General features: G+C 40.5%; 1 protein-coding gene across 1 annotated transcript in view; it reads left to right on the top strand.

Moving 5' to 3' along the window:
- Nucleotides 1-18,214, top strand: part of OSBPL10 (oxysterol binding protein like 10) — a 92,994-nt gene that overhangs the window by 33,481 nt on the left and 41,299 nt on the right. Inside the window, exons 5-6 of the mRNA XM_060248827.1 lie at nt 7,202-7,415; nt 8,900-9,051. Of these exons, the coding sequence (XP_060104810.1) occupies nt 7,202-7,415; nt 8,900-9,051 (366 nt within the window). The remainder of the gene's footprint in view (nt 1-7,201; nt 7,416-8,899; nt 9,052-18,214) is intronic.

Below are 18,214 nucleotides of genomic sequence, written 5' to 3'. Positions count from 1 at the left end.
ATGCAAACAGAGATGGTTTGAAACTGGTTAGGCTCTGGCTCCAACTATAGGGCAGAGGTATGAGTTAAAAACACAGTATTTTCGCTAGAACTCAAATGTGAAATGGTTGACATGCTAACAAAAATATGTCACTGAGATTGACATTCATTAGAGGTTTGAAAAGTAGCAAGTGTAATGCTGATTTTGAAAATGATATCCAGAGGGTATCTGGGATGTTGCTGGCCAGTTAGCGTAATGTCTATTCAGGGTGAATTGATGGAAACTCTTTTTAAAGAGAGAAATTAAATTCAAAGAGGAACAAGCTGTACCGAGAAAGCAGCTGTGTGGCTTCTGTAAAGGGAAGTTCTGTCTCACCCAACTTTTGGGAGTTCTTTGAGAAGGCTGAGTGTATAGGTTGGTATGAGTCATGTGGTAGATATTGTATACTTGGACTTCAAAAGTCTTTGACTTCTGAGTGAACATTTTGGTCCTGGTGTAAGAGTACAATATTTAGAAGCTGGTTAAATGACAGAAAGTAGGTAATTTTTATTTAGTTATTTACTTTGTTTTTATCCTGCCTTTCTGTGCAGTTGGGGTCCCAACATAGTTCTCCTTTCTTTTGTTGTGTCCTCACAGCCTATGAGGTGGGTTAGGCTGAGAGTGTGTGTGATTGGCCACTCAGCAAGCTTCCATGGCATGGGTGGGGATTTGAACCTGGATCTCCTAGATCCTAGTCTGACAGCCAGTATGCCATACTAGTTAATAAGAGTAAATGGGCAGTCTTCACTATGGAAGGAAGTAAGCAGAGGGATTCCACAGGGAACCATGTTTGGTCTGGTGCTTTTTAGTTTGTTCATAAGTAATCTGGAATCATGGGAGGTCAAGCCTGCAGATGACAACACCAAAGTATTCAAGTTACTAAGAATGGAGGTGAAGAGCTCCAAAATAATATCTCCAAACTGGTGTGAATAGTTGAGAATATGGCAAGTAAGTTTTAGTATAAATGTAAAGTGGTGCATGTTGGGGCAAAAAAAAAGTTTCCTATCTTAAACTCAATCTACATATGTGTAAAAGTGTTCTTACAGTTGTGTTGGATAGCTTGAAGAAAAAGTTGACTTGGTATGCATCAGTGGTGAAAAAGGTACATTCTGTGGTTGGAATAATTTCATATTGCACTTTCCATAATCATACAGATCTATAGTGTGGCTGCATTAGGGATCTTGGGTACAGTTCTGTTCATCCTACCTCTGAAATGATATTGTAGCACTGGAAAACATGCAGAGAAGGGCAGTCAAAAGTGATCAAGGGGTAGAAGTACCTTCCCTACAATGCTATGGGGCCTTTTTATTTAGAAAAAAAATATGACCAAGGAAGGAACATGAGAGAAGGTAAGACTTTGTTCTGCTATCCTCTGTAAATGTGATGAGATTAGGCAAGTCTTAATACCATCATCTTTTTTTTTTTAAGTGCTGATGGTTAAAATCCACTTTCTGGCAGAATATGACTAGAAAAGAGAACATGGTCTCCATGTCAAAATTGGATAGGTGTGTGTGTTGGAGGGAAGGCAAACCAAAATGGAAAAATGAAAGCTATGCCTGCCAGTACAGAAGCAATTTCTGGGTTCTGTTGGAACTTGGGTAGTGTACATGTTAGCTTTACAGGGTTTGTGTGTTCAACATACAATTAAATAGATAAAGAATAGACATGATGAAAGAGAAACCTTCTAAATACAATAAAGTATGCAAGTTTGTGTTTAATTTAGTTTTTCAGATATGCAGACATTACACGAGTCCCTCATGAGCTGTTTTCTACTGGATGTGAGACTGCTCCTTAGTATGTATTTAATTTATTTATTTGCTTCAGTTAGGTTTTGTTTTTCTTACAGAGACTTAATAGTCTCACAAGACTTAATAGTTTCATACTGTGGGTGTATTTCACTCAGTGTTTTCAACTGGCTTTTAGTACAACTCCCATGTAAGTCTTGGGATTGCAACTTTGTCCAGAAAGACTTTAGGAGTATTTCTAGATTTACCATTCTTGGTTTGTTTGTTTTTTTAAATACTTGCCAGGACTTGGGCAGTAGGTCTGCTGCTTACCATGGAAGAGTTGTGGAGATACTAAGTGAGAAGAGAGATGTCTGAAATATTTATAGTATTTTGGACGACTGGACAGTGCTTGCAAAAAGCCCTTCTGCAAAAATACCTGCTAAACGTACTCTGTTAACTGTTCACCTGTTCCAGGTGAAGCTGCTTCTTTCTCCTTTATGCTTTGTTCAAGACTGAGTAGATTGGTAAAATCAGCAAGAGTGATGCCACTATTGTAGCTTCAACTTGTCAGAGCTCTATGAAAACTAAAGCGTTTAATTTTTCATTTTGTAAAACTGTCTTATTAAGATTGCCTCATTTTCTGACATTTTTTTTTTTTTTATTCTGCACTGATGGTCATGAGTTGTCACAACAGCACTGAGGGGATGTGTAAAAGTAGAAGAAGTGGGATGGGCAGGGAAAGGGGTTTTAGAACTAAATGTGGTGACTGATATTGTTCTGCCTGATCCCCAGCCAAGTTCAGTTCTGATGTTAGGATGCTGTGCTCCATTGAATTCATCCTCAGAATGGCATGAATCTTGTTGAGTGGTAGAACTTGAACTGTTTCTATGTAACTTTAGCCATGGACATCTCTGCTTTAGTATTCAAACATGTATTATTATCCATATTATGTATCCAACTGGGAAACCCCATAATGGGTTTTATTATGATTGCTAATAGATTTCCTATGCCAAAATTGTTTCCTCTGAGTACCACATGTAACTGGAACAGGTAAACAACTGAGCTGTGTCTAGTGGAAGGTTACTGTTTGAATACAGTTTCTTGCCCTGGGTTTCAAGTTTTATGTTCCATATTTGCCTTTTTATTAGGTGATGGGTAAATTACCCAGTTGTTTTGTACTTTGGATCCTTGAAATCTTTTCTGCCTTTTGATGTCTTTTAGAGATGCTGTAACATTTGGTGGAGAAAATTTCACAACATGAAGCATGATCATGAGAATGTTTAGGTTTTTTACCTGTTTGACTCAAAACCATTTAATATATATTAGACATTTTAGACTTACCCTAGACTTTTGGGATTATTATATCTGGTAACTATTCTTAAGGTTGTGTGTGCTGGAATTGACATATTTGGTTTTAATCAGAATGTACTCTTGTGACTGATGGTCTTTGACCACAAATAAAACTTTCATTTATTCATTCATTGGTGGGAGTCTCCTATTGTGTACCAGAAACAGTCATTCTTATACATGTGTGGCTATACATTTGTGAGATGCTCAGCTTCACATTCAGCACATTTTTGTCAATTAGCATCCAAAGGATTTAGTGAATTAAGATTGAAATAATTAAATGCCTACTTCTTGAAGCTGTGCATGACTTGAGTGAGCTTTGAGTAAGTAGTTTCTGAAGACTTGCTACATTCATTTGTGCTGGGTTAATAATCTTGCCAACTTCTAAAGAGATGCGATAGTGAGGAGTGTAGGCTTCAATGGTAGGCTCCGTTAGAGGAATGAGTGGCTTGGTCTGTGAAAGAAACATGTTCAACTGTTATATGTATTAGGCCCTGTGTTTTTGAACCAAACTCTTCAAACTTGTTGTGGGGAGGGAAATGAAACTGGGCTTACTTGTGTCTGGAACCAGTAATTTAACATAGTTACTAGAGTCTCCTCAGTGAAGAGGGTGGGGACCTCAGCTTTTTTTTTTAATAAACCATTTTTGCTAATAGATTTGTGGCTTATCCTGAATGCTTCTAAAAACCTCAAGGAGACAGTGTTAAAAAAAGAGGAATGGAATAAGAGACAAAACACTTGTGGGGTATTGATTATTAGCTTAAAATATCGTGGGGGGAGTTTAAATGGAGTTTGCAACACAGACTTGGAATGCTGTTTTGTATAATGGTGCATGCTGTATATTTAGAGTTGGTACATGCAGTACTAAGAAACTGGGCGCTGAATGTCTAGTCTACATAGGCCATTGATTTTTTTTTTTTTTTGCTGTGGTCTCATTTCTTTAGACAACTAACCTCTGATCCTGGGAAATATTCAAATAGGCAGCAACTAAACTTGAAAACAGACCATACTTTTTGGTTTCTTGGAGGGTGGAAAACTATTTTAGAGTCCTAGAGACAAAACCATGTGTGTAATGTCCAAAATAACTGACATAGAGGCTGTCTGCTACTTCGTACTGAGCAGATTTGGTCCCCTAGTGTTGGATGGAGCATCCCAGGATTTTCATGTCATGCACACTGAAGTTTTGTGGTTGTATCATGATGACTGCAAAGGGTGCTTTTAAGTAGATTTTGGGAAGATAAAATGATGAATGTTGAGAGAACAAGACCCTGGATGTCTGTATGTAATGATCTCTGCTGAGACCTTCCAAAAGAAGAATAATTGAATATAATTTAGATTCATTTCTGGTTTTAATATTCTTTGCTCAGGTAAATTTATGAAACCACATTGGCATATAGCAATTTGAGCATTGTCTTAGTGGCAGAATGCTTTGTTGCTAGCTTTTGTCTGCTAAAGATCTTGTAGTAGATATAGTTTGGTTGAGTGTGGTGCATATGTGTATTGCATTTTTATCTTTCTCTTCTTCCCAGTTAGTTTATGTGGTTTTCACTTTCCCATTTTATTCTCTCAACACCCCTGTGACGTAGGTTGAACTGAGACACATCAGTTGGTCCAAGGTCACCAGTGGTAGCAGGGATGGGCACAAACTGGGAAAGCCCAGTTTGGTACAGAGCTTGCGATCCAGGCAATCCCAAACAGAACCCCCAAGCAAAAATCCTGCCCAAACTGAACTGGCTCTGGTCACATTGGCAACACACTCATATCACTTCTGGGTGGCACTGGGCACTGCCCCTGGTGCACCTGTATCATCTGAAAGTGATGCAACTGCATTGCCCCCTGATGAGCCCATGTAACGTCTGGGTGTTGTCAGGCACTGGAAGTGACATGAGCACGTTGGGCAATATGCTTGCTTCACTTCTGGATGACGTGGGCTCATTGGGTGGTGGCACTCAATGCCGCCTGCAAGTGGTGTAAGCACACTGGGACTAAACACCTGAACCAAACTGAGAAGAAGCTTGGTGAATGTTCGGGGAAGGTGTCCTTTTTGAACCTTGGTTTGAGTTTGCAAACTAGGCAAAGTCCAGTCCAGACTTTGGCTTAAGTTCAGATCTGTGCCCATCTCTAAGCAGTAGAATGGAGATTTGAATCAGAGTCTTCTGATCCCCATCTGACATGCTGACTAGCATACCACACTGGGTGTGTGAGGATGCAAGGGTGTTTACATATAGCATTCCCTTGAATACAAAGTATTAAAATGCAAATTGTTGACATTCAGGATGTAGTTCTCTATTTTGTGTTTGATTATTGGCTCAACCCCCACTCCACCATTTTCAAGGAGAAGTAAGTTGCAAAATACATTGTAATGCAATATCTCTTTGGGTGACTGAGCTGTTGAATAAAGGTTGTTTTAAAATTTTGGGTTACAATTTATTCTCTGTCTAGGAAGCTGATATGCATGCCTTGTTTATAAGAGGACATTCATGCTTGTACATTTATTTATTTATTTATTTATTTTAGAATTTAAATCCCGCCCTTCCCACAAGTGGCTCAGGGCGGCTTCCAACAATAAATCCGACACAAAAATTAAACAATATTTAAACATGTAAGGAATTAAACATTTAAAAACAGATAAAACCTTAAAAATTAATAAATATTAATAAATAAATAATAAATATTTACATAGTAAATCAAGGCAGTGCTTATTCTTTGGTAATTTCCACCCCCTCTCCCTGACCCTGCCTCATCAATGTAGTTCTCTCTAAGCTTCCTTATTTATATAGGACTAGAAACAGAAGTGAATAAGGTAAAAAACTGTAGTTGCTGCCCTGCAATGGCTCACAGTTGCGGTTAGCCCATGGAGAACAGAGAAAGGAGCCCATTTAACTTCGTAATGCACTGCATTCTTCAGGCAGCATTTTTATATATGCCACACCAGAGAACCAGGTCTGTCATTACTGTCCACATCGGCTATAATTCTGAAAGGGGAAGGTGACCCAGGTCTTGATTTCAGTGGTGGCAGCTACAGCTCCAAAGCCAAAGTTCTCAATACTGGGATGGGGAAGCAAAACCCTGAGCTGTTACTGCTGCCGTTTAGTTTCATGTTTGTCACCAAAGACTTGATTAGAAGCATGAAGCAGGCCCCTGAGTGGCTGGGCAGGTAATACAGAGAGGAGAAGTTTCTGTTTCCACAAACTGATGCTAAAAACCAAGTAATGGAAGAAAGGATTGTAGGGATGTCACAGTAAGTGTGTGGTCTCTCTCTCTGTATGCATAAATGAATACAAAAGGCAGTCTAAGGAATATGATCCCCCCAGTGTGGGTGAGCCCCTCTCCTAGCTAGCAGCTGCTGGTGGGGTGCGTATGCTTTATAATATCAATACTGTAAAGTAAGTAAAGAGGGACAGCATCCTCTGTAATGTTCTAGGTGTTTCCAGGATCAGTTGAAATCAGCCCCAATGCCCTAAGTGAAATTTGCTAGTGACTTCCAGTTTGCAGACTAAAAAATGAACTTCCCAATCAAACCTTTTATTTGTTGGAGTGCTGTAATGTCACCATTTGTTACAAAATGCCCTGAGGGCTGCCGTTTGTGATGTTCCTGTCGTTTATCCTTTTGCACCGTGGTTTTTTTTTTGGCTTGTATAAATGATGGAAATCTATTATTAGCTGCCACAGATTTTGGCTGGGACTTGATCTCCTGCCAAAATTTGGGCTTGGCGCTATCTGTTGTAGCCCTCTTTTGAGGGGAAGGATATGCTCTTGTCTGTAGTGATATGCTAACTTTGTAAGGGTAGGCTTTCTGAGGTCCTCCAAAGCTCAGTGTAATATTGCTTTCAGCTTCCATTTTCCAAGCCTTTCTGAAATCACCATGGCGGTTGGGGATATCTCCTGCCATTCTCCGTGTGTGAGAGAAGTGGGGAGGGCAAGACCACTTCAAGGCAATTCTGCTGCCCCATGCATCTTCCCCTCTTCTGCTGCTCCAGGTGGCCTTCAAAGGCATTGGCTGTCGCCTCCTTCCTTGTATTGTTTTGGTAAATCTAATGAAGATCTGGCTTTTCTTGAATTGCTTTGTGTGTGCATGTATGTGTACTTTGAAAAATATGTACTTGCAGATGATGAGCCAAGTGGAGGGACAGCAGAAGAACCTCGTGCAAGCCATTGAATCCCTCCCAGGTTCTGGTCCTCTTTCTGCCTTGGATCAAGACTTACTGCTTCTAAAAGCTACCTCTGCTGCCACCCTCAGCTGCCTTGGAGAATGTCTGCATTTACTACAACAGGGCATGCACCACATGAGCCACCACAGTAGTAACAGGTCATTGACTTCAGGTGAGTAAAGCCGTTTTTGTGGCCTTTTCCCTAGTAACAAGATCCCATCTACAGCAAGCCATACATAGTTTTAACTAAAACACAGAAGAGAGGCAACAGATGACTTAATCTAGTTCCTTAGAGGTGACTCACAGACCAAGTTAGCATTTAGCTTTCTGTGTTGAATTTAAAACTAAATTGCTTTGTATGGCATTTTCAGTGAAGAATAATTACTCTCTTTTGTGGCCTGGTAATCAGACTTGCAAATATAGGCAAATACATTCTTAGGAAAGATACATCAACCACTTTGCCAGTAACATGTCAATCTAATTGCCTTTCAAGAGCATTTATGAAAGGCCTCAGCAGAAGTGCAGTTAATTATCTTTTTAACTGAGACCATTTTGATAACATAGTGTGTGGAAAAACAGGATTTGGTTTGCAGATGATCACTCAAACCCTGTGAAGTCTTGACAAATGCTGGTTTTATTGCTTTTGCTCTAGACCAGCATCCTGCTAGGCTTCAAGTCAAATTGTACTAATGTGTACACTTTACTAGGCCTTGGGAATGAGCTTTCAGTTCATCAGGCCCTTGCAATTCATAAAGCACCCAGGTGCAGTTTGCATGGGCAGTGGTCTAGCATTTGAAGTCTTGATGATACAAAATGTCTAGCACCCTCAGTTTCAAGCTGTACCTTGACATTTTGTTAATGATCAATTGTGCAGAACTAAATCTTTAGAGTGTCATGAATGTTCTGGTGTCAAGCTTGCTTAGTGAATCTGATGTGTTCATATAGTTAATTAATAGATTCTTGCAACAACTTACTTGTTTTAACACAAAGTGCATCACTTTAGGCTTGAGATGGCTTACTAACATGGTTTGTTTAGTATTTGTCAGTTTGATATTATTGGGACATGCTTCTTTTTGGGCTGATGCATGGCTTGAACACACATCTCAGGTATCTCTTTGTTATGGGAAGGCAGTTTGGAGGAAGACTGGTTTTCTTTTCAATATGGCAGTCTGGAATTTAAGCCCTTGTTGGGCTGCAGGGAAGTGTAGCTTCTGACCTTCTTTCTCTGTTCCATCACAGAAGTCTGGCATGAGCAAAAATCTTGCTAGTATTCTGTGATGTCACAAAGCCCCATCTCTTCAGAAGTGCAGTTTGAGTACTTATTTCTTCAGAATATGTTTGGTATTTCCATCTATGCCTATATGTTTGTGCTTGAAGCAGATGCTTTGTTTCGATTGCTGCTGCCAAAACCACGAAAAAACTTCAGGTACTTGCTTGCAGGTTTGATGCTAATTTGAGAACTTGTCTGATCGTGATTATTTTCATTTTGAGGTGACAGTTCTTTCTTGGCTTTTTAAAAATAAATGGATTGTTTTCCAGAATTTATGGCTGGATCTGTAATATAACACAATAAAGATCTTGGCAATCTAAAAGAGAATAAATAGGACACTTTGAAAAAGCAGGTATTCCATATTTCTTGTTTTTCTTTTCTTTTAGAAAGCCTACTAGGGTGGCACGGGCCAAAGTCTCATTCCACAGAACCACTGAAAAATGGTGCCCTTAGTTCTTTGACATCTGCCAGTGCCAGTCTTACCTGGGCAATAGTACCAACTACAACTCAAGATGGAAACATACAGCCAACTATAGAGGTAAGTGTGGTATATATCTATGCAGCTTTAAAACTGCTGTTGTTTTATGGTATGGTCTAGAATACAAAAATATGTTTATACTAGGAGTAAGACCCGTTGTGAAGAAAAATACGGGTTCTAGAAGGAGGCTCTGAGCGAGTGCCTGCCACCCTTGCTGTCTTTCCATCCACCCAAGTAAAGGCATTGATCCCCTCCCCACCTCAAGGGGAGCTAATGTCTGCCATCTAGAGAACAGTTGTAAATGTGAGTGATCTCCAGTGCCTCCCCAGAAGGAAATTGCATTGTACCTGTCTGAGGTCCTATCCCTTCTCAAACCCCACCTTCTCCAGGCCCCACCCCTAACTTGGAGTTGGCAACCCTATCTCCTTTCCTTTATCTGTCCCTCTGACTTCAGTTTTCCATTGCCTTCCCCCTCCCTGCAGCTTCTACATAGGAAAATGACAGTCTTTATTCACAGTGTGCGTGTGGGTGGGCAAAGCAGTTTGCATCATTCTCCTCTCCCCCCATGTGATCTGAACAACAACCCTGTGAAGCAGGTTAGGCTGGAAGTCTTTGCCTGATCCAAAATCACCCAGTCAGCTTCCACAAGAAGAACCTGGGTCTGGCAGATCCCATTCTGAAGCCCTAACTCATATGTCCTTCTCAAATTCCATCACAGGGAATTCCAAGCATTTCCCACCAACTTGGAAAGGCCCCCCCCCCAGCCTTGCTATGTTCCCACCCACCCAAGTGAGGGCATTCACTCCCCCCCACAACCTCAAGGGGAGCTAATCTCTGCCATGTATCTGGAGAGCAGTTGGGGTGCGGCTGAGGGGAGGAGGAAGAGAGGGAGTGAAAGACAGTAAAGGTGGGACTGCCATGCCCTCTGAGGTGGAGCCAGGCTCCCTGGCTATTGCAGTGGCCTTCTGAGGCTGCGTGCTGGGAGGCCATCTTTGTGGGCTGTTGATAGGTTCTTTTTTTGAGGCCGCAGGAGCTCTGCAGCCTTTTCTGAAGCTGGTTGACTGAGAAGAGCTAAGAGATGTGGCTGTCTCTGAGGTAAGACTGCTTCTGACAGTTTGTTGAGTAGGTGGGGCAGGGAAGTCAGCCAGTGGGGTGCCAGAGACACTAACTGACATGTGATGGGTCAGTTGTTTGTTCTCAAAATATTAGCGAATGGGCTTCCTCAGTTTGGCCATGGCAATAAGAGAATTATTACTATAGATAATAAACTATGAAGCTGCTTGTGAAAGATGAAGACCATCTATTTAAATTGGGAAATTGTAGAAAATCTCTAATGGCCTTTGAAACTCTTCTGAAACGTATTGAATCAGAGTCCAAGGACCTGATATCTAAATTATATAAAATAGTGTTCCAGACTATACAGAATTGTTTAAAATTTAAATTCTTACCGAAAGGCTTGGAGGCTTGATTGTGATGGAGGGTGGAAGAAAGCCAATGGGGTGATATTTGCGGATCTTTAAACAACTGTTCTAAAGTGTGTTCAGTTAAAATGCAATATTTTAGGTTGTATACAAGGCGGCATTTTACTCCAAAATGACTTTCTCACATTTTTAAGTCTACCTCAGCTTTCTGCTGGAAGGGATGTAATGCTCCTGGTTCCTGTATACATTGTTGGTGGGAATGCCTGGCGATTGAATCATTTTGGTGCTGGATTCATTCTTTGATTCTACACGCTACGGAGATAGATTTACCATTTATCCCAGAATCATTTTGATTGTCATATTGGACAGATTTACAACTGCAGAAAGATACTGTTTTGCACTACTTCCTTAGAAAACTCTTGGCTGCCCCCTACTGTATTGCAGGGATTGCCATTAGAGCTGAGTTGGGGATTCGATCCTTGGAAGCTAAAGCATGGGCTGCAATCTTTGGATACCGGTTAAAATCTCTTCTAGCCCTTTCAGACAGTCTCTTATCTGTATTACAAAGAGACTCATTTGTTAATCCTTGGTTTGAATTTGTAGATTCTAAACTTCAGACTTTGGGATTGGATAATGCTTTTTTTGTTGACTTTGTCTTATTCCAAAGCTCGATCCCTGATGAAAAAAGACTGCTTCAATGGGACTTAAACAGCACTATTAACCGTGCTCATTGTGTGTGCTCTCCTGCCTTCTTTGGTTTTACATATTCCAAGTCCTATTGTCTCTATATAGATTTTCTGACCACACCAGCTACAGAAGAGCCTTCTTTTTAGCCAGGTTTAATGTGCTCCCTACTGCTGTTCTTAGTGGGCCCTACATGAGAAAGCCCTATTCTGAGAGATTATGTGGTTGTGGATCCGGTTCTGTTGAAACTGTGGAACATGTGTTTTTTGCTTGCCAAAGGTATAACTCCTTAAGAAAACAGTTTATTGACCTATTGATTTCTGATATTGATCTTCCTGTGGCAAATAAGCTCCAGCTTTTGCTTGGTGGCTTTGATCTAACTGTCACAGTTTCAGCTGTAAAATTTCTTCTGAAAGTGTTTAGATTTAAGAGACAAGAGGAGGATTTTAAGAAAATGGGAAATGATGTTTTATGTTGTGCACTTTGCTGATTCTAAATGCTTATTTTGTAAAATCTGTATTACTGGTGAATTTTTTATTCTATTGGCATTTGCTTATGACCAAATGGTCAGTGAGCAATAAATATATGTGATGATGAACTGCAGAAAGATAAAGCAGAAACCATATGTACTCTTATTACAACTACCCAGTTTATGATGGCAGCATTTTGGAAAAATCCTAAAGCCCCTAGCATAGAGCTGTGGTATTAAAAAGTTTGGGATAATTTTGTTATGGTGGAGTTAGTGGATAGCATGACAAACCTTACTAATGCTAATTTACCATATTAAATTTTCCATTATCTGGTATCTAATTTTGCAACACCTCTCAGAAAACAATATAATCCCTCCTAGAGCTATTGACAAGGTCTTTTTACAGTTTTAAATTTCTGGTTGTTAAAATTTTATATTGCAATGTTGTGAAGTGTTTTTGCTGTACTACATTTTTGAATAATTTTTTTTTAAAAGCTAATCTCAATAAATGCCAAGCCCTGTTCATAATTGGTATTTTGAAATGTGGTGTTGTACTCAGCATCCTTTTAAGAAGTGCTGTCCCTTCCTCCCCCTCTTAATGTCCTTTTCTGAAGCCATCATTTGAATAATGGATGTCTCTTGGAGAATGGTATTGGTGAGGTACAACATGGCAGGCATGTTGTTTTTCTACATACCTGCATAGTCCCACTGTATTGTCTGTGGGTGGCTTTAATTGTGCAGCTTTTGCAGCCACCTACTTTACTGTCATGTGTAATTAAAAACAATTAAGCATGTTATGATATTTGTAGCCTGGAATAATAAAGGCTTTATAAATAGATGCTGAAGGTGGACATGAGTAAACGAGGTATGTGTCCACTCAAGTGTTTGGCTTTCACCTTTAAGCATACTTATAGTCTACTTTGCAGGGATCAGCCTTTCCTTAGACAGACAGGCCTTTATTCAAGCAGTGAAGCAAAGCAAAAGCAATGAGTGTGAGCAGAAGGCACTATTTTGCTGATGAATTGTTTCCAAAGTCCATATTGAATTATGAATTGAAGAGGAAAAATTGCTGCGCATTTGAAGTGGGCAGCCAGTACAGTGAGCTCTGTGGTATAAATTAATTGTGTTGCTTTCAGTTCACTTCTGGGAGGTAGCCTCTGGGCCTTATTGGGATTTGTTGCTCAGCCCTCACTTTGACAAAGCAGACCATTTGGAAATGATACATGACACTTTCATCCAGGGAAGTGTAAACTATACAGGTGCCTTTGTGACAAAGGAACTGCTTTAATAACAAAGCAATGCTCTGCATCACCGTGTTAATTGCTTTCATTTCCACAAGTCTTATTACATAGGTCAATGCAAACTTACTGTTTATGCCTTTACTTAATCAAATCTAGTCATTCAGATGAGATGAATGTGTTAATCCCTCCCAGAGAACAGCACTGTATGGATTTGTTTGCAACATACTTTATTTAATGCATTATCTTTAGCAAATTAATGCACCCTGGCCCTAGTGAATGTTACCCAGACTGGTCTTGTGATCAGCATTGCCCATTAGTTCAGTCCTTGTGACAGATGGGTTTTTTTTATATCCAGTTGTTTGTTTTTGCCTCCTTTGTGCGTCTGATGTTCAAAATCTCTTCAAGCCTTTTTGTTGACTCTTACTGGGGATATGAAGTGCATATTTCCCAAATTCCCAGAAGCCTTTGCAGGTGGGGATGTGCAGATGTATCCTCCATTCCATTTTTGTTTTCAAATGTCATTTGGGTTGACAATCTAGTTTCAAGGGGAAACACATTTCTGGCTGTAACTCTCCCAGTCCACTGCCCCAGTCCCATCTAGATGACCTTTTCAGCTATGGTGACTTTTAGTTTCTGATAAGTGTAGTCAGCAGGGGAGAAAAAAGGAAACAGCTATATGGGAGGCATTCAGACAGTCACCACATATATTTTGTTTCTGGTATGTGTTTCAGCTTCAGTTACCTAGAAAATGAACTGGTCATTCTGGGTTTGTGTTCTTGTCTTTTGCAATGAAATAATCCTACATATATTTAGAGGCTGCCCAAAGAGAAGAAAGTGCTTGAAAATCAATATAGTATTATTACAGGGCACCATCTGCTGGTCATATAGGGTTACAAGAGCCACACACTCAAGAACGCTTTTTGATTTTAAAATGAACACCCTTTGTTTTGGGGTTGGGCTTTTTTTTTTTTGCTTATTTCCTTTTCTTTTTTGCTTATTTTCTAATTCCATCCATAAAAACAACAAAACCCACACAAAATCCTAATGTTGTATGGTGTCATGTTGAATCTAATGGCTTTCTTCCAGTTAGAAGAGAGTAGAAAGCACCTTGCTTAATTTCCAGAGAAGTACCTGGATTCAGTCCATTCATTACATTTAGAAGTGGAATTCTTGATCTGTCCTGTGAATGATGAAACTCACAAAACCACAGATAAGGTATGAGGTCTCTATCTACTCAGGGACTCACCAGTTATGCAGAATATGGCTTTGTAAATTAACTCAAAGAGACATCCATTTTCAAAAAAGTCACGCTGAAGGCTGAAAGTCCTCCAGAATAGATGAAATGTTAAGAGAGCAGCAGAGTGTTGGTTAAGGGGAATAATGGGGGAGAGAGGAGAAATTAGTTTACTCAAGCCCTCAAGAGCATTCTGGAACTCTAATACAGTAGGATTTTCAACCTGTTCTTCCCTCCATGGTTCCTCATGAGCCACCGGTTTGTATTTATGATTATCAAGAGAGACACAATGCAGACCTAAGTGTAGTTATACCCTTTCAAGTCTGTGGACTAACCTATGCCTTGGTTAACTTTAGAGTTGTATTCTATGGGGGATTGATTTGGAAAGTGATATACTGAGCCACATTATTATTCGGTAATATCATTGTATTGACCTTTCCCGCTTTTTAGTTCCCTATATTTATTTTCTACCTTTCAGCCATTTATTGTCTTGTAAAGTTTTCTTAGGGAATGGGGAGAGCTGAATATTTCTGAAGTAGAACAAAGTTAGAATAGCATCTCTGAGCTGCTGAATAGAAGGTCACAAATGGGGAACCTACAAGAACTTGCAGTAGAGGGGCATTTTCCCCTCTCCCATTATTTCTCCCTTCTGTTTCCTGAAAGCCCCCATAGCCTGTCCAGTTTCCTGCCTCCTTTCTTTCCTACCCATCAACCCATCTACCTTTTATCTATTCCCCCATCTTTAGCTATATTTAATTTATTATCCACTTTTCTCCACAAAGGTAACCCAAAGCAGGCTTAACATCATTTTCCACTCCTCCTTTTCTCCCTCACAACCCTGTGGGGTAGGTTAGGTTGAGAAAATGTGACTGGCCCAAGGTCACCCAGCAAACTTCCATGACAGAGTGGGAATTTGATCCTGGGTTTCCCAGATCCTAGTCTGAAATGCTTGACCAGTACAGCACACTGGCTTTTGTGAGGTGGCCGTTGTTGAACTGTAGCAGGTAGTATGACTTGAATGACTCACACAGGTTGCCAGATAGCAAATAATCTGGTGGTTGCTGGTGGGCCTGGCCTTGATGAGTTCTCCCTCAGAGGCCAAAGCAGCCCTGGGAAGAGCCCTGTCCCCTCCCCCTGCCTTTTACTGTCAGCAACCAAGGCTTTGAAATGCCGCATGAATACTTAGCTGTACTTTTGTCATCCTGTGATGGTGATGGGATGAGTGTAACCAAGCAGAGCTAATTTAAAAATATGGGAAATGTATTCTATGGAGAGGTGACGTGGTTACTGGTTTCCTTCAAGCAGCTGTGGGCCACCACAGAGGACCTGTTTCCTATAAGTGGGATCTCGGAAAGAGGATAGTATTTCTAAACAAATCTCTGTGACTGTACTTCCAGAGCAGATTGGCTGTTTAAATTATGGATAGCTTTATGTACCTTAAGTCTAAAAAGCAAATTTGTATGTCTGATAAAAGAGTCACGGATGTGGAATCAGCATTCAGGTTCATATTTCTGCATGTCACTGTATTGGATTGTTACCATCGTTTTTCCAAGAGCAGTAAGGTCCGAGATGTAATTTCACATTTGTAACTCGTTTCAGAATAGCATTGATTGCTTTGTTAATTGCTTCATGCCAATAATATATGGCAGCCTTCATAATGTTTCTGCTAATAGCCCTTGATAGGTTCTGGGGAAATGAACAGAAAAAAGGAGGACCTGTTATAGAAATCTGTGAAGACCCCCTCACCCCATGTGTTATGTGAAGCTTTTCACAAGTATATTTGCATGCCAGTTGATTATCTTCAGACACATTTCATCTAGTAATTGACTTTGTCTTAATTTTCCTAATGGTGTGTAATATATATTGCATCCTCCTCAATCAAGTCATGATCTGACTGGGAGAGGAGGAGAGGTTTTTTGCTGGCACCCAACATGTACATTGCATATAGCAACTAAAATTGGGGGTTGGTCTTATGCCTTGAAACAGGATGATTGACTGACCCAGCTGGAGACTGCCAATAGTGGAATTCTGATCTCATAGCAGAAATGGTTGCTATTGGGAATAGTTTCATTTAATATGCTTGACATTTCAATTAGAGTTTTTAAAATATCCGTATGAAGTAGTATATATGCCATATAAGACAGGGGTGGCCAAACTTGCTTAACGTAAGAGCCACATAGAATAAATGTCGGATGATGAGAGCTACAAGATACGAATGTCAGATGTTTGAGAGCTGAAAGGAAGGAAGGAAAATAGATGGAAAGAGAGAGCAAATTAAAAGGAAATTTCCAAGCTGCTGGCTGGCTTGGCTTGGAGAAGTGATCTAAAGATACAAATACCTTTTCCAAGCCGGCCGACGGGGCAGTGGGGTCTTCGAGAGCCATGCAATATGTGTGAAAGAGCCACATGTGGTTCCCGAACCACAGTTTGGCTACCCTTGATATAACATAACACAAGGGTCCTGCAACCTTGTTGAGCCTGCTAGCATTCTGGAATTTTGAGAGTGGGTGCCATTACAAAATGGTGGTCACAGGTAGAGAGGCAGGATTAGCATGCCGCTTTGGAGAAGAGATACTATTTGGTTTCTGGTTCCAAAGAAAGAGAGGGCTGGCTTCCTTTGCATCCACAGAGAGATTGCCAAGCCCAGAGATTTGTGTTTGTGGCCAAGCTGTGGGTGAACGGCTGTGAGCAGCTTGCCTGATGAGAGCTCACTCTTCTGCCAGTCAATTTGCAGGGAGTGACTCAAATAAATTCTCATTACTGTATTGTCAGATTTAGTTGGGTGTGGATTACTTGTGTGGGTAGTTCCAGTCAGTTGAGAATCAAGTAGTAAACTAGTTGATGTTGTGCTGCTGTAGAGCCAGTGTCACTGTAGGCAGTGTTATCTGAATAAGTCCTACCCTGCTGGATCAGACCAATGGTTCATATAGTCCAGCATCTTGTTCCCCTCAGTGACTGATCAGATGCCCTCAGAGGGCCCATGACAGCTTCCTATTACTGCTAGCAACTGATACACTGCCCATCATAATGGTTCCATTTAGCTGTCATGGCTAATAGGTGCTCTGGATCTAATTTTTTGAACATGTCTCATTTGGAGTACTGTGTACAATTACGGTCACCACACCTCAAAAAAGATATTATAGCATTGGAAAAAGTCCAGAAAAGGGCAACTAGAATGATTAAAGGGTTGGAACACTTTCCCTATGAAGAAAGGTTAAAACGCTTGGGGTTCTCTAGCTTGGAGAATTGTCATCTGAGGGGTGACATGATCGAGATTTACAAGATTATGCATGGGATGGAGAAGGTAGAGAAAGAAGTACTTTTCTCCCTTTCTCACAATACGAGATCTCATTGACACTCAATGAAATTGCTGAGCAGTCAGGTTAGAACAGATAAAAGGAAGTATTTCTTCACTCACCCAAAGGGTGTTTAACGCATGGAATTCACTGCCACAAGAGGTGGCAGCTACAAGCATGGCAAGCTTCAAGAGGGGATTGGATAAAAATATGGAGCAGAGGTCCATCAGTGGCTATTTGCCACAGCATATTGTTGGAACTCTCTGTTTGCTTGGGAGGGGCAACAGTATGAGGGGCTCTAGTGTCCTGGCCCCACTGATAGACCTCCTGATGGCACCTGGTTTTTGGGGCCACTGTATGACTGGATGGGCCATTGGTCTGATCCAACATGGCTTCTCTTAGATTCTTATGCCTAATCTTTTTTAGTCTCTTTCTAAGCTACTGGCCTTCACCATATTCCATGGAGTAGTAGGTTCCACAAAGTGAGCAGTCTATAAAGAAGTACGGTACTTCATTTTTTCTCTTTTGAATCTACCACCCATCAATTTCCTTGGTTTCTCCTAAATCCTAGTATTTTGGGAGAAGGAGGAAAAAGCTAATCTACTTTCTCCAGAACACACTGATGTCCTTCCTTAGTCATCTTTCTTTCCTAGTCTGGAGAACTCCAAACTCTTTGCCATTTCTGTGTAGGGAAGACATTCTAACCCTGTGATCATTTTGATTGCCACGGTTTGCACGTTTCCCATCATTACAGTATCCCTTTTGAGGTGAGCAAGCTGGACACAGTATTCCAAATGTGACTGTACCATAATCTATGCAAGAGCTGTTCTTTTGTCAATTACTTTCTTAAATAATCCTCGGCACAGCAGTTACCTCAC

This window comes from Heteronotia binoei, chromosome 10 (assembly GCF_032191835.1).
Source record: "Heteronotia binoei isolate CCM8104 ecotype False Entrance Well chromosome 10, APGP_CSIRO_Hbin_v1, whole genome shotgun sequence".
NCBI lineage: Eukaryota > Metazoa > Chordata > Lepidosauria > Squamata > Gekkonidae > Heteronotia > Heteronotia binoei.
This window is presented reverse-complemented; position numbering and strand designations above follow the sequence as displayed.